We start from the raw sequence: 24,630 nt of genomic DNA, 5'->3' as shown, positions 1-24,630 counted from the left end.
AAGGACTTTCAGTGTAGATACAGAGGACAGCAGTCTGATACAGCAAAAACCTCACAAAAAAAATTAAACCGTAGAGAGTTCTTTATCCTCATGAAATGCCAAGGGTGTGATGACCCACTGATGCAGAGCGAGTTTGCTAGCTCCAGTTTTCTCATGGAGCTCCCACAATAGTGTGTTTGGAAGCTGCCTGCCGGCATTGCTTAATTAGGCGAGGAGTTGATTCATTTGTACTAATTGACAGCTAATTAAAGGCCCTAGGGCACATTGGATTGACGTTTGTTAGGGAGCAAGGCCTGTCGAGGTCAGGCCAATGGGTTGTTTATAGCTGTGCTGGTGTTTCTCTTTTCTTCCCCCAACCTTGGAGACAGCCCCACTGTGGGGAATGACCCTCATCTTAAGGAGGATGTCTGGACAAGACCTACTTGTCAGGCAAAGACTACTGGCGGGAGCCATTATGTGAACCGCAACTTCCGTGATGTCACAGAAGTGACTGGTCCATTCTCAACACTCATTGCACATCACTACTGTCACAATGAACAGAACCAACAAGTCAACATTTTTTCAAACTTTATGAATGCTAGACTTGTTAAGAAAACAAACAATAGTAAAAAAAAATATTTACTAGTCTCCATCCTGAGCATTGTGTACTCTAAGTGCAAGCACCTGTTAAAAAACAACAAGAGGACTGAGAAACATATAACTTCATTTAAACATTCAGCCAGGGTATTAGGTTATTTTCAGTTGAAGTCAGAAGTTTACATATACTTAGGTTGAAGTCATTAAAACAAATTTAACCACTTCAGATTTAATATTAGCAAACTATAGTTTTGGCAAGTCGTTTCGGGCATCTAGTTTGCACATGGCACAAGTAATTTTTCCAAAAATTGTTTACAGACAGATAGTTTCACTTTTAATTGACTATATCACAATTACAGTGGGTCATAAGTTTACATACACTAAGTTAACTGTGCCTTTAAGCAGCTTGGAAAATTCCAGAAAATTAGGTCAAGCCTTTACATAATTAGCTAATTGGTTCTTATAGGAGGTGTACCTGTGGATGTATTTTTAGGCCTACCTTCAAACCTCTTTGCTTGACATCATGGGAAAATCGAATGAAATCAGCCAAGACATAAGAAAAAAAATTCCTCCAGAAATCTGGGAGCAATTTCAAAATGCCTGAAGGTACCACGATCATCTGTACAAAAGATAGTATGCAAGTTTAAACACCATGGGACCACGGAGCCATAATACTGCTCAAGAAGATGCTCTCTCCTAGAGATGAACGTAGTTTGGTGCAAAAAGTGCAAATCAATCCCAGAACAAAAGCAAAGGACCTTGTGAAGATGCTGGAGGTAACAGGTAGACAAGTATCTATATCCACAGTCAAACAAGTCCTATATGGACATAACCTGAAAGGTTGCTCAGCAAGGAAGAAGCCACTGCTCTAAAACTGCCATAAACTACAGTTTGCAAGTGCACATGGGGACAAATATCTTACTTTTTGGAGAAATGTCCTCTGGTCTAATGAGACAAATTAACTTTTTGGCCATAATGACCATTGTTATATTTGGAGGAAAAAGGGTGAGCTTGAAGCTAAAAAACATCACAAGGAAAGAAAATAATGTGGATATATTGAAGCAACATCTCAAGACATCAGCCAGGAAGTTAAAACTTGGTCGCTAATGGGTCTTCCAAATGGACAATGACCACAAGCATACCTCCAAAGTTGTGGCAAAATGGCTTAAGGACAACAAAGTCAAGGTATTGGAGTAGCCACCACAAAGCCTGACCTCAATCAGATTTGTGGGCTGAACTGAAAAAGCATGAGCAAGCAAGGAGGCCTACAAACCATGACTTGGTTACACCAGTTCTGTCAAAAGAAAAGGGTCAAAATTCCAGCAACTTACTGTGTGAAGTTTGTAGAAGGCTTCCCAAAATATTTGACCAAAGTTAAACAATTTAAAGGCAATGCTACCAAATACTAACAAAGTGTATGTAAACGGCGGACCCACTGGGAATGTGATGAAAGAAATAAAAGCTGAAATAAGTAATTATCTACAATTATTCTGACATTTCAGATTCAAAAAAAATAAAGTAGTGATCCTAACTGATCTAAGACATGGAATGTTTTCTATGATTAAATATCAGGAATTGTGAAAAACTGAGTTTAAATGTATTGGCTAAGGTATAAGTAAACTTCAGACTTCAATTGTACACATAGAAAGGTGGTTTGCAAAATGTTTGCATCTCCTAGCAAGTTTGTGTGCTCTTAACTCACTTCCCTTTAAACTTTAAAACTCTTTAAAACTTCTTTATTAAAAATAATAATTAAAAACTTCTGGGTCCTCCAGTGTGGGATCTGACTTGAGCAACAGATTTGCAGGGTTAGAACCTGCAGCCTACTTGGCCCTTGTGAACCAGAAAGACAATTAGGGGCTTATTAGGCACCAGGGCAAGAGGCGTACCTCTAAGAATTGGAGGGAGTAGGAGTGAACACTCGCCAACCGCAGCCGAAACCTCTATGACATCTCAAGCCGAGAACAGTCCTGGCCACTGTCTCACCTAATTATGCTCGCCAGAGCATTCTTTGTTTGCCATTCAGCATGCCTGTCTGATTCCCTTTTCTCCTGGACCATTTGGGCCAATGTCCCTGGAAGTGTGCTAATTAGAAAAGAAATGGCCCTAGTAAGAATGTCAACTCTTGTTAAAAGGGATGACAATGAGCAATATTATTTTTACGCAATGTTTTGTGCTAGGGGCCTTCAAAACTTCCAATACGCATTAAACAGAAAAAATGGCCAAGCACTGGTGTGGAGCCACTCTCATGTGAAAGCCTCTTACATGTTCAGACCAAAAGAGGGATGTTAACGGAGCCAATCTATGGAGAGGCACAGGCATGAAGTTATTGCCCTAATTAAAAGTTTTTATGCTATTTCATAAACTCTTTCATTGTTTGCTGGATGTAACTTTAGAGAGGCTTCATTGGATGGACAATGGGAACCCAAGCCTTAATAGCTGGTACCTTTTAAGAGCGACTGACTGTAATATAACAAACATATGTACAAAAATAAAAGAAGCTAAATTAGCATCCTTTTGGGGGCATGTAAACAACAAAATATCCAATTGTACTTCATTCAAACAACACTGAAAATTTATTTAACAACTTACATTGTATTAAACTGCATTAAACACTTGAGAAAAATAAATACATTATGAACATGTATTGAAAAGCACACCACTAGGCTAACCAATAATTTCTACTCAACTTCTGTTAGAACACAAAAAAAGTGTTGGAAATGTATATACAAAAATTATGTTTTTTTTTTTATGTTTTGATGTTTGTCTCGTCTTAGTTAATTCATGCTACTCTTATACTGCCTTTCTAACACCACAATCAGCTGGTAGCTGACGCCTGGGTCTTCACTTTTTGGGTCTCTCCAAGATGTTCAGGAATTTCCCTCTTGTCATTTCTCTGGCTGAAAAACAAAACAAAACACCAACAATAAAATAAATGACAATATGTTGTTTACGTATTAACGCTGCCTTCATATGCTATGGGAATCATCCTACTTCCAACTTCTAAAGTCGTAATTACAAGTACGTCAAATTAGGAATAGGAAACATGGTGGACACGAGATTCATTCTTGCATTGTTTTTGGGAACTCCTATTTCGACACCGTTATACATGACAGTCAGTAAGCTTGCTGATGATAATGGATTCTGGGTCAAATTCAAGCAATTTTCTCTGTGTAAAATATACATCAAATTGTTAGTGATTTATGTAGATGACCAGAATGGCAAATACTAACAAGGTTGCTGCATTTACTAAAGAAACCTAGATAAAGTAGTTGTTAAACATACAAATGCCCAATAGAAGAAAACTTTTCACAAGATGTATAACCAGTAGATGTTTACACACTGTTGGTTTTTATTCTCAAAACGCCATCTATATAATCTAAAGTACACTCTTGGCCTAATAAAAATGAAGGTGCATCAGCTATGACTCCTCCTTTGGTCAGACTGACACATGTACTGATGAGGTGTGTTTTTTAGGCAGCAGGGTGTGAGGGACAGGGCAAGCCACAGTGTTGGGCAGCAGCAACTGAAATAATGTGGTAGTTTGTAATTTAGATGAGCTGACCTGTGTGGAATATTAATGACATGATGGACTAAACATGATGATACCTGGATTCAGATTCAATTTAGCTTGATGCAGTCTCTGAATATTACATTTTCAAATATTCAGAGTCAAGGCTGTCCATACCTGGATTCAGATTCAATTTAGCTTGATACGGTCTCTGAATATTACATTTTCAAATATTCAGAGTCAAGGCTGTCCACACAGGGCTTTAAGAAGCTAAGAAATTATCAAATGAGTCTGGTTGAGAGTTAAAGGCGAAATATGTACCATTGACATAAAACATTTAAAATGGGCACTGCAGTCCAAATTAAAAATATTGGAGAGTTGTCTCCCACGAGCCCTCAAAGCTCATGCAGGTTGAGAACACGCAACAGGAACGAGCAAACTGACAATGGCAAGCGACAAGCCTTACACTGCAAGTTTATCAGCTAATGTATACCTTTGCAATGTTTTTATTTTTTACAAATTATAAACCAGCTTGTGTGGATTTTTATAACTCTGTCAATGTTAGCTAGATGTTTTGCTGGCTTCCATGGCTGCAGCACGCAGTGTTTGCCCGCTAACTTGTTTCAAGTATGGCAACCCGGGGTGTCGAAATACTGTTGGGAAATGGGCATTGGGTGGAATCACACAGGCCATAACACAAACAGAAATTCCGGCCTGGAACAGACATTTCAAAGTAGAATAAACTGGCTGTAGCATTGTTTTCAGAGAAGCCAGTATTTCAAATTAGCATGTTTCATAAATATCTGATACCATATTATGATAATTTTATGCTTTAGTACAGTAAATATATTACATATAGCTCCTTTAAGATGCAAAAATGTGCTAAAACTGGGTATTTTTAAGAACTTAAAACACATAGAAACAAACGTTAATGTATTGCCATCAATTGTCATCAAAATATCATGATATACAATATCAAAATCCATAGACTATAATCTACAACATAGCTGCAGTGTGCTCTGCTACCTCCAAAAATGCACAATACCTTAATACTTTTTCGCAGACTCCGGTTGCTAGGGTGGGTAGGGTCACGTTGGGTTAACCTCTCTGTGGCGAGCTGTGTGTGGATGCCGCAGAGAATAGTGTGAAGCCTCTACATTTGCCTCAATGTCTCTGCGGTAACGCGCTCAACAAGCCATGTGATAAGATGTGCGTATTGACTGTCTCAGAGACGGAGGCAACTGAGATTCTTCCTCCGCCACCAGGATTGAGTTGAGTCACTACACCATGAGGACTTGGAGCACACTGGGAATTGGGCATTCCAAATTGGGGAGAAAAGGGTAGGATTTGTGGCATAATGCTGATTACCGCAAATATTAAGACTTCTCTTTAAAAAAGGTAAGGTACTTACAATGTAAGTGTATGGGGCTAATCTGTAAAAATTAAAAAACTCAGTTTCAAAAGTATAGCCACAAGACAAAAAAAATATGCGTGTTCATAGGTGTAAAATTTAGGTAGAATGATAGGGACATGTCCCAATCAACTTTCAGAAAATCTGAAATGTCCCAACCAACATTTGGGCAATTTTAACACAGAAAATACTTCAACTTTCAGTTCAATTCAATAATTCAGTACAATTATTTATGTATAAATTAATGTCCTACCTCTTCTGAAGTGGCGCCTAAACAGTGTTGTCATGTGGCACCTGTTACTTTTCTCAGTGATGACCAGGATGCATCAAAGTAGTTTTTAAAATGTAAAAAAAAAATATTTTCTGGAGATTATGCAGCCAGATTTCCATTGGAATTTTACATCCAATCCTTGAAATTAGCAGATTTAAACAAGCACACTTTTTGTGTACAAAATATTTCCTGTCAAAAACATCCTGAGTTTTGCATGCAGATTCTGCTTTTTTGCCTCATAAGCGCCTTCTTGAGGAAGACACCTTAAAATTTGAATGATTGTGTCAGAGGTGCAGGATTTTAAGATGCTGGTATAACTCCCAATAAATGTTTTATTTTGCACACTGGAGAATCATCATAATTAGAAAATAAAATTGTCAATAAAATAAGGCATTTGTGTTAAAATAAGTAATTAATTGTAGGTTAAGCCTTCAGGAGGCCTACTTTATCCAGTTAAAAATTAAAGTACAAATACATAAGCAATATGAGCAAAGATTATGAGGGAGTGAGGGAGTTGGAAAGCAGCAAGTGGGGGGGGGGGATTCTCCTCATTATTTGTTTATTTTGTGATTATATTATTAACAATTTGTAAATTGTTCATTTACGCTTTGCTTAGATATCCATTTGTTTAATGGTGGATAATACATTTTTACAGAATGTCACTTCATGTCCCTTGGATATCATTTTCTCAGGGTAAATCTTCATGAAAAAGATAACATTTTATCTTGACCCATTAATCTTAAGTTTATTACATATCACATTTTTCCTCCTAACTATGCAGCCCTAGTGGTCAGTTCTTAATTTGTTTATTCGTTGAAAAAAGGCAAATATTTAATATGGAGTTATGTATAGTTATATAGTTGTTGCCGTAACACCGTAATGATGTAAACCCTAAAACAACCGTGAAAATGACCATTTAAACAACTGCACAGCTTAAATAATACACAACTTTTAACAAAATTTAAATGTAAGTGCATTTATAAAGTTACAAGCATCACATTTCTGCCTTTAAACCCTTTAAATTGGCCCCATTCACTTCCATTTTAAGCGCCTCACTGTTACCTCGATTTTTGCTTTTTTTTTAAAGGGGGATGAGTCGAATAATCTTAATTTGTATTGAACCCAGAATATTCCTTCAGGTAAAAAAGTGACACACACACAACTTAATCTTAAGCATCTTAATATAATGACCATAATAGGTGAAAATACAATGAACATAAGATCGAAGTATTTAAACATTACTCTGTCATCTCACCGCTAGAGATTAGTGACTTAAGCACTTTCCAGAATTATATGCGTGTCTTAATCCCAGGTTTCATGTCAATGATACAGCAGCTAACGATTTGTTAAATGGGCCACTGGTTTCTGAAGGGGTCCACAAACAGGGGGAAGAGCTTCGTCATGGCTGAACTAACAACCCCTGTATAACTCTTAGTACCCCTCTCCCAATTTCCCTCACATTTTCTGTCCAACACAATACAGGAGTCTGCCTGGCCAAGTATTCTCCCATGAGACCCCTTCACCAGAGTGCACCCCTCTGATCCACTCATTAATTAGATTTCCATTTATCCTCAATTCCCGTCAGAGCAGAAGGGAAATGATTTGCATGGAGTGAGTTAGATTAAAAAGGGGAGTGTAGAGGCTCCTGCCAGCTAGCCTCGCTCAAACAAACACACGCGTTGGTGCGGCTATCCTTATGAGGATTCTCCATAGACACAATCATTTTTATACTGTACAAACTATATATTCTATCCCCTAACCCTACACCTAAACTTAACCCTCACAAAAACCTTTCTGCATTTTTACATAAAAAGACAAATTCCTTGTATGTGTAAGCATACTTGGCAATAAAGCTGATTCTGATTCTGATAAAAACAAAAAAACAAAAAAACAAAAACAAAAATACATTGTTTAATATGCTTAAGCGATTTGAATTATGGGGACAATAGAAATGTCCACATATACCACATTTATAGCATAATACCCTTTTAATTACCAGTTTGTAACCTACAAACTGGTAATTAAACCCCCCCCCCCCCAACACACACACACACAATGTGCATGTATACGCACATAGCTAGTGCTGTCAGAGGACAGGGCAGATCAATACTGATTAGCAGGAGATAGAGATTTGTTTAGTTGATTAGAAAGGTCAATTACTAATTCTGTACTTAGTTAATCAGCAACTTGTTGCCGTTGACATCCACAATAAATGGCATATTATGGATTCCAGAACCCATATTATCTTCTTGATTTTGCATGTACACTCATTAAGATTTGATGATGATGGGATAATAGGCAAAATAACTAGACATAAACAAGCCAAAATATAAGAAAAACTGAAGTGCTATAAGAAACAGTCATTTTGGCTTATAAAAAAAAAAAAAAAGAAAAAAAAAGAGGGACAGTCAAAATGAATATTTGCGGTAATGAACATTATGCCAAATGCTTTCAATTGAGCTTAACTTGTATTGAACCTGGAATATTCTTTTAAAATATTATGCCAAGCAAATAATTTACTAACCTTACCTGCATAGTTATGTATAGTCGTTGCCGTAACACCGTAATGATGTAAACCCTAAAACAACCGTGAAAACGACCATTTCATGGTTGAGTGAGTCACATGGGCCACAATCAACTTATTCTGTTTATGATGATGATATTGTCATAATCTTAATCAGCGTAATGGTCAATTTATCATAAAAGGTAATATGATTGATCTTTCTTATTTTAAATTTATATCCCCTTTTCTCCCCAATTTGCAATGCCCAATTCCCATTACTTAGTAGGTCCTCGTGGTGGAGTGGTTACTCACCTCAATCCGGGTGTTTTAAGACAAGTCTCAGTTGCCTCCGCGTCCGAGTCAGTCAATCCACGCATTTTATCACATGACTCGTTGTGCACGACACCGCAGAGACTCCCAGCATGTGGAGGCTCATGCTACTCTCCGCGATCCACGCACAACTTACCAAGCACCCTATTGAGTGAGAGAACCACTAATCGCGACCACAAGGTTACGAGGTTACTCCATGTGACTCTACCCTCCCTAGCAACCGGGCCAATTTGGTTGCTTAGGAGACCTGGCTGGAGTCACTCAGTACACCCTGGAATCTAACTTGCGACTCCGGTTGTGGTAGTCAGTGTGAATACTCACTGAGCTACGCAGGCCCCCGCTATGAGCGATCTTGAAAAGACAGAGGCCCTTTCATTGGATAAATATGAGAAATTGTTAACCTAAATTAAGGCATGCGTTTAACGCATAAAATGTAAAATGTTCTGTTCACATTACATTTTTTCTGGTTTAATAATCCATTACTCCAGCTGTTAAACAGTCATGGATACTCTTTAAGAGGCCATTACAGCACATCTTGAGACAAGAGGGTTTATTTTAAACCCTTATAAAATAAAGAATCCCTGGACCCTAGTTTAAGCAGAATTTTCTCCTAAACCTGACTGCCCCAATTCACTTTCATTAAAAGTCAAACACACTAATCGTGTCCCTGTTGTGCATCTGAAACTGCCACTTGGCTATTACGGGGAGTAATCTTTATTTAATAGATTTAACATCCATTCTCGCTGCATAAACCTCAGGGGAGAAGAAGGACAGCCACGCGCTCGCACACAAACCCACCCTCTCGTCCCAGCGTTGGAACATACACCTGACGCTCATGTTTGTGTTCAAAATTCAATTACCTACTTATTGATACTTCACAGAGATATTTAAGATGCAGACATGGTGAGTGATTTCCCAGGGGAGCCACAGCTTCCTCTTAATGTCCCAGCCGAGAGATCTCTTCTTCTCACCCCTCCCTTCACCCACTTGACACCATGAATCATTACACACACTCACACACACACACCGCCACCTCTGCCACAGCACATCCCTGTTCAAATGGTGTCCTTATTAATAGGCAATCAGTCAAAATTCATTCATTAGAAACCCTAAAAGGTTTTACACAGGCAGTATGATTAGCTGGGAAAGAAAATCCAATGAATTTCTAATGTATTTATGGAAATAAGGTGTCATTTCCAATCTGTTGACAGAGGTGCTGGGTAGGAAAGAGAAGAGAGAGTGAGCCGGATGAATTCCCTCCACTTTTCCACTGTGCCAGGCCAAATTTAAGCCAAACTCAGGCGTATCTGTTCAGTTTTTTGCATCTTACTGAATGCCAAAGATGCCTCACCAAGCCTCACATGCCAAATGTTGAGATAAGGGTGGGAGGAGCCATGATTGGACACCCTTGCTTTTAGTACGTATGACTGTTCACTTTTGACACTTTAAAATGAGCTTAATAACATTAAGAAGGGGAGAAGAGGGGGAAAAAAGGCAAAGGAAATACAGGTAAATTGGTCATTTAAGTTGGAGGGTCACTGAAAAACATTCCAAATCCTTTCCGGACTTTCTTCCGTGGAACATAAAATGATGTTAGGCAGAATGTTAGGGGCTGACAGCCTCAGTAACCATTCAATTTAATTTCATGGAAAACTTTGTTTTGCATTGTTTAGTACAACGTACTTTAGTACATTGATAAAGTGAATCACTATCATCTGTCATAGACTTTAAAAAGACAGACTGCGATATTCATTAAAACATTTTTGTGTTCCGCAGATGAACAAATCAAAAGGGTTGACCAATATGTGGGTGATTAAATTATGACAGAATTAAAAATTTTGGGGAACTATTCCTTTAAAACAAGGATTATAGTTAGGTTCTGTTTAAGGCAATACCGCAAACATTCCCTGCTCATATCTGGAACTATATTGGCCATAAAGAAGCAGAGCAGATAGAGAGGATGGTGTGAGGGAAGGTGAAGATGAGAGGACAGGAAGACAGAGGAGAGTAAGTTAGAGGACAGCTTTCCCCTAGCTCAGCCTGTCATCTAGCAGCACTTCATAACTGCTTGCCCCTACGGTCGGGTGTCTCTGATAGATTGATGGAAGCACATTACTACAGTAGGGTAGCATCACTGCAATCATATTCAGCAACACACTCCGCTTAATAGAGAAGAGATTGATCTAGGGGTGGGGGAAGCGAACATTGGGACCATTAGCTTTGGACAGGTGTGACCTTCATACTGGATGTAAGACCAGATTGAATAGCAGAGGATTCTTGAATGTTGTCAGCCTTTCTATTCCCTATTCCAATAGATACTCAAATTTTTTACATAAGCATATTTACCCATTTTCCTCCATACACCTACACCATTTACTGTACATACTTTCTCCAAGGAGGAAGTTCCTATTTCAGTTTGTGGACAGACAACTATAAGTAAGCCATTCGTATTTCGATTTTCCTGTAAAATGTAGTCACTGTAGCGTTATCAAAACACTGGTCTGATTGTTTGAGCATCCTGATCAACCCGACATAGCAACAATGGCTCATCCAATAGCATTTTAAACTGGCTCTACACTAGCTGATTTTTCCAATGATTTTCAGGTGTTAGCTTCATTAACATAACCACTGGCCAGGTAGAGGACGACAGAGCACCCATTGGCCCCTCTCAGCGGGAGTCCCTGCTGAGTTAATGGCTTCAAGCACTAAAAAAAAACATCTGTTTAGTTTGAAAAAATCATTCTGTCACTGTGAAAAACTGACAAGATAACAAGATGATCTGAACTTTTTTTTTTTTAATCAAACTAGGCTGTATATCACAAATGCTGATTAAAAACCATAGTGATTCTGTTATTCTGCAGAAATAATGCAAAAGCAACTAATGACGGATACAAATAAAATTGACGGACATTTGACATTTTTGGTGCATCTTAAAATATAACCTTATGAAAGCCATCCGAACCATGAAGAAAATGCAACTTTGGAACAATTTTAGCCAACGCTACAAATTAAACAAGATACAGGTCTGAAACCACCCAAAATCGGTCAATTGAAATTGCAATTTTACTCATGTCCTTATTTTGTGAGCTCCACCTAACAGGGATTAGAGAGAGATAGTTATGGTAAGTAATTGTGTGTGTAACCCCTCCAAAATCGGCAAATGTGTCATACCTCTGACTGAAAAGAGCAAGATCTCAGCAAAACAGTCTGCATGTGTGACACCCTTGGCCAAAACGAGTTGTTTTGAGTCTGCCAGTGTAGAGCCAGCTTTAGGCAGGACTTTCAATTTTAGATAGGAGGAGAGTTTGGAAAACATTAACTATTTTGGCAATTCCATTTCTTGACACTAGTTGCGGAGAAATTACATAATTCAGCATTAATTTCTGTAATATGAAGTTATCACAACATCTGTCCAGAGAAACAACTAGGGGCAAGCATTTAAGTAATTTTGTAATAGAGTACTCGTAAATAAAAATAGTTACTAAAAAAGTTACAAATATTAAGTATGACCTGGGAAATATGTATTTCGTTTTATTCACAAACATTACCAAGAATGGTTTCAAAAATAATGTAACTTCACCAAACTAGGCTTTTCTTTTGAAAATAAATGAACAATATGCATTACTTAAAATGAAAAAAAAAAAAAAAGATTTAAAAGTAAAAAACATTCACACTCACTCGGAGCTTAGAAACTAATGATGACAGCCTTAGGGCAATGCATATATATCATTTCTGAGTCTACCTAAAGGCTATCACATTTATCTAATTTCATATGTTATTATTCAGAAAAACAGGTGGTGAAGTTGACTTTTTTCATAAAATGTGCTCTGCCCTGAGATTTAACGAACAATGTTCCTCATACCGCTTCACAGTTTCTTTCCACCATTAAAAGCAGATCCTCATCCATTGGTTTGCATGACTCCAACAAATTGATTTGTTGTCAGTGTAGATTAGAATTCAAAAAGAATAAAAAATATTACAGGTACTGCTAGTGCTACATTCAAACATCCATACTTCCCTGCTATACAGTATAGCGTGCCAAAAACAGAATGCCAATGGTGTAGTATGTCTGAATACTCAGTATTCAGCAAGACTATTTCCGGCGAGATTCTGAAGGTTAGATCGACTGGACAATTTACTATCCCATAATGCCTCGAAACTGAGGAGACATCACGATCAAAATGCTGGATTTATAAGAATGGCGGTTAACTGCGAGTCGGATCACTATATTCAACTTGAAGTGATATATTTACCAAGAAATTTGTTCCTTGTGTTAAATGGTCCTTGTTTAACAAAACCATTGTAGATTATTTACATGGTTGTTGTTACATCATATATTCAGGTCATGGGTCAATAGCGACGTCCCTGGATGATGTCCGTAATCTAGTCATACTCCTTGCATGGATATCTAAAGAACATGCAGTTTTACTGGCTGGGATGTGTATCCTTGATCACATACAGTACACACTGTGACACTATGTAATTTGAGAAAGGGTAGGCTTTGCTTTCAAAAGCACAGACGCCATCATATTGCCTTCTCTCAACCAACATTTCGACAACACACATCCACAGTGCCCCCCAGTGGACTCAATTGTAACTGCGAGATTTGATGAGACTCAGATGGAAAGTACAGTTTTCAGTGCTGCTCACTGTAGGCAAATGCGCAAAAAACTTTTTAGTTAGGTTTTTAATATTCGACTAGCTGTGCAGAACAAGTACTCGATTAGTACTAAATTACTTGTGCACATCCCTAGAAACCACAAAAGCCTAAAGGTTAAGGTATACTTTGTTTTTCCACACACAGTTACATCTTGCACATGGTCAAGCACTCAGTCTTTCAACATAAACTCCTTTGACCACAAGCCCATATGGACACATATGTCACAAACTTTTACTGCTTTGTGATATTTTTTTAGTATACTCAAAGGCAGGCACGAGCATACAATACACGCAGACAGTCCGTGAGTCTAAAAAACTGGGCTATATACAGAGAGTCTGTATAATGTGCTGATGACTAAATTTGCGTTACATGCACTGTGTGCAATTCGTAGCGACATGTTGAAAGAAAGTATATTTTGGCTTCAATACAAGTTAAGCTCAATCGACAGGATGTATGGAATAATGTTGATTACTACAATATATATATATATATATATATATATATATATATATATATATATATATATATATATATATATATATATATTTCACCACTGTTCAAATGCACTTTGGATCACATCATTTATATGGATATGTGTTTTCCATCTGAAAGCACTAAATATTAAATGAAACAAATGACAATAAAATGCAAAGTAATCTTTTCAGTAAACAAAAAACTTTTAGAATGTAACTGTATTCTAATTACAATTACTTAAATTGTAACTGTAGTGGATACTTATATTCAGTATTTTAAATACGTAAATCAGGTTAAATATATTCCGTTACTCCCCAACCCTGTCCGTGTGTGTTTATATATATATATATAGTATATATATATATATATATATATATATATATATATATATATATATATATAAAATAAATGTATTGACCCAATCGCTTGTTTTTGGGAAAAAAATAAGAAAAAAAAAAAAATCACGGTTACAGTCCCTACAATGAGTAATAAATAAAATACACAATGTTTAAAAAATACAGTAACAAAATGTAAACATTGTGTGTTTTAGTGTGATAAAAACGCTTCTCTTTTCTGTGTAAAGCTATATCCAATATTACAACTTTATTGTCATGATGACGTAACACTGGCAAATCCCTGATTTTATCAAACTAAAATCATAAAATAATGTTTACATTTTGTGGATATACTTCTGAATTCCAATTTTAATGTATTTGTTTATAAATGTGCGATGAGTTCAAATAAATTGTGCTAATCAATATTATTTCCGCGAATGCTGTAGATTAAGTTTAACGTTAAACTTTCCTTTCATGTTAAGGGTTAGGTGTTTCAAAATCTACTTAATTTGCTACCAATCACACAAAATACAGTTGTAATCTTGTTGGACCTACACAATATTTCCAAAATGAGCAAATTATTTGACACCCCCACAATTACTCAAGAAGAAACAAGTGTGTTACATCATCTGTAGAAGCAGCTGCAGTGGAATCATTGGTATCATCAGCCTGAGGCCTAGCTGTCCCAGAAGAGCACTCTCCTTTCAATTACCTTCAATAACAGCACTTATCAGTGTAGTGACTGGTCCTGTGGGAGTGGAGGGGCCTGATGACCATACTCAGCAGCCCACGACAGCAGAATTCATCAAAGCATGGAGCAGATGGTTACTGGTGAGGGGCTGGAGGGTTAGGCACACGTCAGGCCCTCCCACAACGACCCTGATCAGCGTCACTCAGCTAAGAGAGGAGGGGCAAATGTCCCCAAGGAGACTGGTCTGGCACATGTCACACACACAAATAAATGCACACATGCACATGATCTCACACATATTCACACATGGTGAGCCTTATTGCTTGCTGCTGCAATGCCCCCAAAAGGTTTATACACACTTATCTTCACTGCACTGCTCTGCAAAGGCAAATTGCAGTACTGTAACTATATTTCAAAATGTAAATATACGTTTCCACTTGAAAACGTATTGATTTAGCAACACTTACACCTTTCATATGCACTTATTTACATCTCTACATGTTAAGCTTAACAGAAGACCACGATTAATCAAAGCTTCATTTATCAAAACTTAACATATTTTTCAGCGAAACATATGCAGCTAATGCATCTAAAATCTCAGGCATCTATATGCTCAATTGCCAACAAAATAAATAAATAAATAAAACATAACTGTGGCTGATAACCTTGCCTTCGGGGTGAGTTTTCACTCCCTGATTGCATTATCTCCATTAACAAGAAGACTTTAATGGCCATCATGCCAAAGGTGCAGTAAATCTTTCTCCTCCGCACCCTCCCTTCTCCTAACACTACCACTCGTCAGCTCGTTTAAAGGCGCTGAAGAGAGAAAGAAACATGATGAAAAAGTAGCTGAGATTTACAAGCCTTCCCCTGACAGCTGCGAAAAGGAAGAAAATTAAACCTCACCACATTAAATGGCGCAGCGTTAACTGCTGCTCAGAGTTGCGATGATAATCATTTCTACAAAGCAATACTTCCTTTCTCCTCTGTGTAGGAGACATTACATACTAGAATGCTTATTTTAAAATGCCCTCGTAGTATTACAATGCACAATATTAAAATGACGCAAAACATCATTTTGATTTGTTAAGCTAGCTAAGTTCCCTGACACCCAAGTCAATGGATCTTACAGTGTAAATCTGCCAATATTTGTGTGTACATACAAGGATATCTCATTTAATGCTTAAAAACACCAAAACATGTTGGTGCTTCAATACTATGCAAACATTTGCTTAAAAATTGACAATACAGCTCTTTATATATTTAGGATGACTTACGAAACTCTCAATATTGATATATTCTCAATAATATTTAACAACAGGAATGCTCTGTCCTAAAACACTACCATTTAAAAGTCTGAATCGACTTGTAAAAAATGCTTGATATACATTTTATTACAAATAATGTTATCAGCATTAAGAAAAAGTTTCATTGAAAAACTAAAACCAATTTCAGAATTTCTTAATATTTGGTCTTTCCCCTTTTTCTTTAATGACAGCATGCAGTCGAGCTGGCATGAACTCCGCAGTTTTGTGCAAAACCTGATGATTCATGCCATCCCCCACATGATTGGAAAACATTCCAAAGTGCATCTTGAGTACTTCATACAAATTTAATATGCTCTTTGTTATAAGTTTGCTTATTTGATTATTCACCTAGAAATAGTGCAGAATATTTAACATTTCCCAAAACTTTATTTTAGATTTGACAAAATCTCCCATTTTCAAATGTCAAATCAAGAACTTCGAATGCGTACCCCTCAAATATTTAAACGAAATTTGACACTAAAGCCTGACACTCAGGTCCATAGTTCAACACAGTAACACAATTGTATATACAGTATATCCATTACAAGTAATAGTTCCGCTTGAAAACGCAGTGATTTTGCTACACTTTTGCATATTCAGTTACTATAGGTGAACTATAATTTCCTTATTATTATTTTCCCCAATGGTTTACAGCCATGACAAATTCTGTTTAGCATAATCCTGGATGAATGAGGCTACTTCAATCATGCTCTCCTGATGGAATTTTACAATTCAGCAGTGAACTCACACGGTGGCCTTCCTCACTCTCCTGTCTCATCACTTCATCAATTAACTTTCCACACTACAGGTTTGATCAGGGACTAAACTAACTACAACATGTGAGTGGCTATACCCAATTATATAAAAACGTATGTCAAAATGTGATACGTTAATCACACTGTTATGGTACAGGAATATGAACAGGTAAGAAAGGACATGTCCACATTAGAAAGAATATATTTAAAGGGATAGTTCGCTCAAAAATAAACATTGTCTCACCATTTACACAAGCCATCACAGATGTGTATACTTTCTTCTGCTGAACACAAGTGAAGATTATCTCAGTTCTATAGGTCCATATAATGCAAGTGAAGGTGACCATAACTTTAAAGATCCAAAAGCACATAAAGGCAGCATAAAAGTAATCCAAACATCTGGTTAAATCCATATCTTCAGAATCTTCAAAATATGACAGATGTAGGTGAGAAACAGGTCAATATTTATATACTTTTTTTAATATCAATCTCCATTTTCACATTCTTCTTTTGTTTTGGTGATTCTCTTTATTCATGCATATTACCAGCTACTGGGCAGGAAGGAGAATTTATAGTAAAATAAGGACATACGTTTTGATCTATTTCAGACCATGTGAATTACTTCTGTGCTATCTTTATGTGCTTTTTGGACTTTCAATGTTCTGGCCACCATTCACTTGCATTGTTTGGACAGACAGAACAGAGATATTCTTCTAAAAGAAACATTCAGCAGAAGAAAGAATGTCATATACATCTAGGATGGCATGAGGGTGAGTTGATTAGAGAATTTTCATTTTTGAGTGAACTATCCCTTTAATGAGAACACTTATTTTTCTAGGCACTTATAGGGCATACACAGGCAGTTTAGTCTGAATCAGAGTTTGGTTCGCATGAAAAATGTGTGATATTTTTCAAAATGGGGAGTGGACCGTGGTACAGAGCCCAAGACTACCTGTACAAGGTGGTCCGAGTTCGGTTGTAATGGAACTGTCTTGAGTGAGAATGTGACCTGAACTAGAATCCGCACTTGTTCAGGAAATAAAATAACTTGTGCCAATTTAAGCATTACAATATCATCAGTTGCACAAAAACACAAACACACAGAATGAGTGGCAGGGGAATATTGTGGGACAAAGAAGAGGCGAGGTGCCTTTTAGATACGTGCGTAAGGGAGTGTGCAATTTGAGTAGGGCTGCAAATGCATTGTTCGCAACCAGCTATCTCCTCAAAAAGGCAGTTTGCCAGTAGCACATATAGCCAGTAACTGCACATCTGCTGAATTATGGCATAGAGGCACAAGTGTCATTCACTCTGGTGCCCATAACTGCACCAAATTAATTAAAAACACAAATACAGTGACCTGTGTTGTGTTCCTCATCATGTGCTGTGTGCGTGTTTGTGATGAAGTTGTACAGAATAGCACAGAGGTTCACTTCCATTGCATAATCGCCCCCACCCCCATACAATAAAAGTGAATGTGACTAAAAGGCTGTCATTCAGCCTAACATCATCTGTGCTGCAAGCAAGTCAGAAGGTTTTGAAACAACATGAAGGTGAGTAAATTATGACAGAATTTGTATTAAAATGTCCAGAAAATAAAATAAGACAGAAAATCAATATTAATATTCCTACAGCTTTTATACTACTGAATAAAATAAATATGAGTACACTGCAGTCCTATTAAGTCACCATGAACCAGCGGAGGACAAAATGACTAGGGGCAGAGACATCCAAGGTGAATTATTACACTGCTAGAAGCCCAATTGAGAGCAAAGTCACTCATCAGCAAAGCCTCCAGTTTATGCATTTCTATTTGTAACAATGTTTAGCTAATTATGTTACACTGGTAACTCTTACAAATAATAAAATGGTGGTTAGTATTTAAATGTACACTGGTGGCCAAAAGTTTGGAATAATGTACAGATTTTGCTCTTATGGAAAGATATTGGTACTTTCATTCACCAAAGTGGCATTCAACTGATCACAAAGTATAGTCAAGACATTATTGAAGTAAAAAAAACAGCACCATCACTATTTGAAAAAAGTAATTTTTGATCAAATCTAGACAGGCCCCATTTCCAGTAGCCTTCACTCCAACACCTTATTCTTGAGTTTTTGAGTTGCCACAGTATGCAATAGACTGGCATGTCTTAAGATCAATATTAGATCAAAAAGAGCTTTCTCTAGAAACTCGTCAGTCAATAATTGTTTTGAGGAATGAAGGTTATACAATGCTGGAAACTGACAAAAAAATACCAAGGTGTACACTACAGTCTTCAAAGACAAAGGACAACTGGCTCTAACAAGGACAGAAAGAGATGTGAAAGACCAGATGTACAACTAAACAAGAGGATAAGTACATCAGAGTCTCTAGTTTGAGAAATAGACGCCTCACATGTGCTCAGCTGAAAGCTTCATTGAATTCTACTCACTCAACACCAGTTTCATGTACAGCAGTAAAGAGAAGACTCAGGGGTGCAGCCCTTATTGTAATTTTTTCATGTAATTTTTAATGTCCTATCTATACATTTTCATCAGACGAATGCCACTTTGGCGAATAAAAGTAACAATTTCTTTCCATAAGAGCAATAAAAAACTTTTGGCCGCCAGTGTATGTTGTTTTGTTATTTTAACGCAATATGTAAAAACAAAGACTTTATCAAATCAGTCAAACGTAGTTTCATCCCACAAAAATGCAGTAGATTAAAGGTGCTATAAGCGATTTATTCATAGAAAGGTATGCAAAACATTTTCCTACTCTCTTAAAGATATTAATTAAATAAGTGTCCTGAGATATCTTACCGGTCTCTGTGATAGCTCTAGACTATGTAAACAGCAAACAAAAATGTGTCCATGGACAATGACGCTTTTTACCTGTTAATAATTTTGAGAATTCTCATTGTGTTTTTGTTGCAGCGAATGATTGAGGCATTCTGCCATTTTTAAGCCATGTTGTTCATTACAGTTGTCAGTTGAGGGTGCTATTTTGCAACTGTTGTTTTAAACAATCATTTCTGGATGATGTCAGTCTCAATAAAGCTCATTTGTTATCTTTGGAATGCAGGGTTTTGGAAAGAGGGGGCGTGGCTAATTCAACGGCTCAGTCTCACCATCTGAAATAGCTTACAGCACCTTTTAGGTATGATCAACCATTGCATTTTCAGGTTACAAACTAGGAACATCTAGTTTCATTTTTGTGTTTAAACTATATTTTACCTGCTCCATAATTTGAGTCACTTTGACCCAGAAACACATTTTGAGCCTTATGCAAAGGAATAGCTTTCTAATGATATTTACATTTATTCATTAAGTAGATGTGTTTATCCAAAACAACTTACAAATGAAGCGACTTACCAAAAATACTTTTGTATCTAAAATAAAAGATGTCTCATGTGTCACATATAAATCTTAATTTTCTTATATCATTGTTTCTAATACATTAAAAAAAAAAAAAAAAAAGGACCAAAAAGCAGTCTTATGACAAATACAGTTAGGGGATGTCGCTGAACATGTCTGAGGCTGATGACATTAGGCATGCAATGAATATGAAACAAATCTTCATTGAGATGGTTGTCTTACTTTTAAATTGTGCGATATTTGTATATTTAGTTCCCATTTTCATCTTGTAAAACATTGAAACACTTGACTTTCATATAATTCCGGCAGTGGGAATAAACACTAAATGTAGGTGGCAATGGGCAACTAATCAGTTTGATTAAACTTAGAGTACATGTTCATTCGAGACATTTATTACAGGAATATTCCGGGTTTAATACAAGTGAAGCTCAGTGAACAGCATTTGTGGCATTATGTTGATTACCACGAAAATAGTTCTGACTCATCAGTCCTTTTCTTTAAAAAATAAAACAATTGAAGTTACAGTGAGGCACTTACAATAAAAGTGAATGGGGCCTATTTCTGGAGGTTTTAAAGGCAGAAATTTGAAGCTTATAATTTTATAAAAGCACTTTCATTAATTCTTCTATTAAAAATCATGTATTATTTGAGCTATAAAGTTGTTTAAATCGTTTGTTGACATTACAAAATTATGGCAACGAAGTTGGCTATAACTTTACACCGAAAAGTGTAGTAAGTGATTTTCTCACACCTAAATCATGTTAACACATGGTGTGTCTTGTGGCTATACTTTTGAAACAGTATTTTAACTTTAACGGATTGGAACCATTCACTTCCATTATAAGTGCCTCACTGTAACTAGCTTTTTTTTTTTACAGAAAAGGAGGCGCGAGACAAAATGTATTTCTGTTGTAATCAACGTTATGTCACAAAAGCTTAACTTGTATGTGTGTGTGTGTGTGTGTGTATATATATATATATATATATATATATATAAAAAATTCATTCAGTATTATGATGATAAAATGTATTTTCTTCTGAAAAGTTGAAAATTGCTATAAATTATAGATTTTTTTTTTAATAAAGTATCATGAATTTAACTGTGAAAACAGCTCGAAGAACGCTAATTTTCCAGACTAAATGTAAAATATCTTAATGTGCTAGTTAAATTTTTCCTTAGTGTAATATCGCCATCTAGTGGGGGAAAGGACAGGCGTCACAAAGTCCATATAAACAATAATCAAAATAAATGGTGCACTGATGCAACACTTGTTTCCCTAACAAGTTTCTAAGAAATCTAAAATTACTCACACTCATCCAAGCCCAACTGATACGCCAGATTCTGCAGACCCTTCACCTTCTCCATCAGATTTGCTGTGGTCAAACTCCCCAATTCTAATACAAAAACAGAGGCTTTATTGCAGGATGTCATCACAAATAATCAAAACACCTAACTTTTAGAAAAATCCACATTGCACTGTTGAGATGTATCTAATCAAATTTAAGCCCTTAAATACAAGCAAGCATTAGTAAGAATAACGTGGATCCATAACAGGGATTTCAAAACAATAAAATTAAAAATTTTACCTCAAGAGAGTCAATATGTATTTGTTTGAATACATCAAAAATGCACCAGACCTTTCAACATCTCAATATCTTCTGACTCAAGCTCAGCCATCCATTTGGGTGGAGAATATGTGATGGGCTGGAAAAAACACAAAAAGGTATACATGATGTCTTCATTCATTCTTTGAGAAATACATTGCTTTAACTTTGTATTTTACTCACATTTTTGAAGGATGCAGCAAATTCTGAGACACCCGGTACTGTTAAAATATCATAAGGGGCATGGTTTCAGGAGAGTATTGCATAGAATTTTACAAATGATATGCCTAAGTACTGCTAAAGCTATTTGACAAATAAAAATATATAATAAATCTCTTCAGCTTTTGTAACATACTAATCTATCTTATGAGTTTAGTATATCTACAGTTGAAGTCAGAAGTTTACATAAACCTCAGCCAAATGCATTTAGTTAGGATCACTACTTTTTTCAAGAATGTAAAACATCAGAATAATAGTAGAGAGAATTATTTATTTCAGCTTACCGGTATATTTAATTCATCACATTCCCAGTGGATCAGAAGTTTACACACACTTTGTTAGTATTTGGTAGCATTGCCTTTAAGTTGTTTAACTTGGTTCAAACATTTTGGGTAGCCTTCCACAACTTGCTGAAATAAGGGGCCCATTCCTCCAGACAGAACTGGTGTAACAGAGTCAGGTTTGTAGGCCTCCTTGCTCAGACATGCCTTTTCAGTTCTGCCCACAGATTTTCTATCAGATTGAGGTCAGGGCTTTGCGACTCAAATACTTTGACCTTGTTGTCTTTAAACCATTTAGCACCCCACAACATGATGCTGCCACCCCATTCTTCACGGTTGGGATGGTGTTCTTCAGCTTGCGAGCCTCATCCTTTTTCCTCCAGACATAACGATGGACATTATGGCCAAAAAGTTAAAAAAAAAAAATGAATCAGACCAGAGGAAATGTCTCCAAAAAGTAAGATTTTTGTCCCAATGCGCATGTGCAAACTGTAGTCTGGCTTTTTTTATGGTGGTTTTGGATCAGTAGCATATTCCTTGCTGAGCAGCTGGTTATGATGATATAGGACTTGTTTTATTGTGGATATAGATATCTGCATCTTCACAAGGTCCTTTGCTGTTGTTCTGGGATTGATTTGCACTTTTTCGCACCAAACTACGTTCATCTCTAGGAGACAGAATGTGTCTCCTTCTCAAGCGGTATGATGGCTGCGTGATCCCATGTCGTTTATAGTTTAGTGCTATTGTTTGTACAGATGCACGTGGTACCTTCAGGCATTTTTTAAATTGCACCCAAGTATGAACCAGACTTGTGGAGGTCCACAATTTTCTTTTCTGAGGATTTCTTTAGATTTTCCCATGATTCCAAGCAGAGGCACTGGGTTTCAAGGTAAAATACATCCACAGGTACACCTCCAATTGACTCCAATTAGCCAATCAGAAGCTAATTTCCTAAAGGATTGACATCATTTTCTGGAATTTTCCAGGCTGCTTAAAGGCACAGTTCACTTGGTGTATGTAAACTTTTGACCCACTGTAATTGTGATATAGTCAATTATAAGTGAAACAATCTGTCTGGAAACAATTGTTGGAAAAATTGTTATTGGTGTTAGGCACTAAGTAGATGTCCTAAATGACTTGCCAAAACTATAGCTTGCTAATGCGAAATCTGTTGATTGGTAAAACATTTTTTTTAATTTAATGAGTTAAATGAATAAACAACCTAAGTGTATGTAATCTTCTGATTTCAACTGTATATAACCTCACATGCAAACATCTCTGAATGTGAAACCTTATAAAATATTGCTTTGGTCCAAATAAATAACATTACATACTCTAACAGCAACAGAAAACTTACACTGCTCTGGCCACAGGTCAGGTGAAGCCCGGTCAAGTTTTTCAAAACTAAGCAAAGAGGATTCAAAGTCCTCACCTAAAGAAAAGAAGGGAAAATCTCTTTAGTACAACACTGATTCTGATAAACCAAACCAGCTCATAGAAAAAAATAAACAAATCAGGCTACACTAAGCCCATAGACATTATAAAACATAATTTAATCTGAATATCAATATTAAATATAATCTTAATTAAATGCTGTTAAAAATCAAAAGAAAAGTTGAGACACGTCTTATTTGACGAGGAGTTCGTGTTATGTTTGCTCAGTTGTGTGATTTGTTGTTCTGGTCCAGCTATCTGGAAAGCAATGCTTGTCAAAGGTGAACAAAAATATATATTCCAAACACAGAAAGCACGTTATAACATAAAATATAATCTTTGTGTGCATTATTGTGGGCACCATAACATTTGTTATAATATTTATTGCAATAATTGTAGTAGCTTGACACAGCTTGCTAATGACCGACTCCAAATATTTTTAAACGCGATTGCGCCAAAAAAAAAAAAACTTTTTATATGAAATACCTCAAAGCTTTATGACGATATATTGACCAACATAACGGTTTATAAGATTTAACCCGTCAGTTCTACTATTACTATAACAACTAATGTTACCAGGGCAAAGAGGAATTAAAATTTACCTCCATTCGGAGACGCCATCTTGACAATCACACACGTGATTTATGACAGCCAATGGTTGAAGGTTCTTTTACATCTGTAGTCCCGCCTTCCTGTTGTGAGGTGCCGCGACCATTGAGAAATATTCATCACTTCTAAACAATGACAATTTTTTTTTATTGCAACATCTAAAAAAAACAAAACCAACAAGGCACCAAAATATTTCGACAAACAGTATAATTATGCAATTTATTGTTACACCGTGATTCCAAACAGAATGTGTTTACATTTTAGTACAGGCATCTCATATAAGTGTTAATCCACTCCTAAA

General features: G+C 36.5%; 1 protein-coding gene across 1 annotated transcript; it reads right to left on the bottom strand.

Moving 5' to 3' along the window:
• Positions 1-3,133: 3,133 nt before the first annotated feature.
• On the bottom strand, positions 3,134-24,342 carry LOC127656568 (protein lin-52 homolog). The gene is made up of 6 exons (XM_052144952.1): positions 24,323-24,342; positions 23,644-23,718; positions 21,970-22,007; positions 21,820-21,886; positions 21,493-21,576; positions 3,134-3,476 (listed from the first exon to the last, which is right to left on the bottom strand). Exons 1-6 carry the CDS (start codon positions 24,339-24,341, stop codon positions 3,421-3,423), a joined length of 339 nt encoding a protein of 112 aa, XP_052000912.1. The 5' UTR covers position 24,342; the 3' UTR covers positions 3,134-3,420.
• Positions 24,343-24,630: the final 288 nt, after the last annotated feature.

The sequence above is a fragment of the Xyrauchen texanus genome, chromosome 16 (assembly GCF_025860055.1).
Source record: "Xyrauchen texanus isolate HMW12.3.18 chromosome 16, RBS_HiC_50CHRs, whole genome shotgun sequence".
In the NCBI taxonomy this organism is placed as follows: domain Eukaryota; kingdom Metazoa; phylum Chordata; class Actinopteri; order Cypriniformes; family Catostomidae; genus Xyrauchen; species Xyrauchen texanus.
This window is presented reverse-complemented; position numbering and strand designations above follow the sequence as displayed.

What these genes read in the sequence shown, in the direction of transcription:
- LOC127656568 (XM_052144952.1), bottom strand. An exon ending in TGACCTGTGGCCAGAGCAGT is followed by an intron (nt 22,008 to 23,643) that starts GTAAGTTTTCTG and finishes ATATTTTAACAG; the next exon opens with TACCGGGTGTCTCAGAATTT. An exon ending in TTGCTGCATCCTTCAAAAAT is followed by an intron (nt 21,887 to 21,969) that starts GTGAGTAAAATA and finishes TGTTTTTTCCAG; the next exon opens with CCCATCACATATTCTCCACC.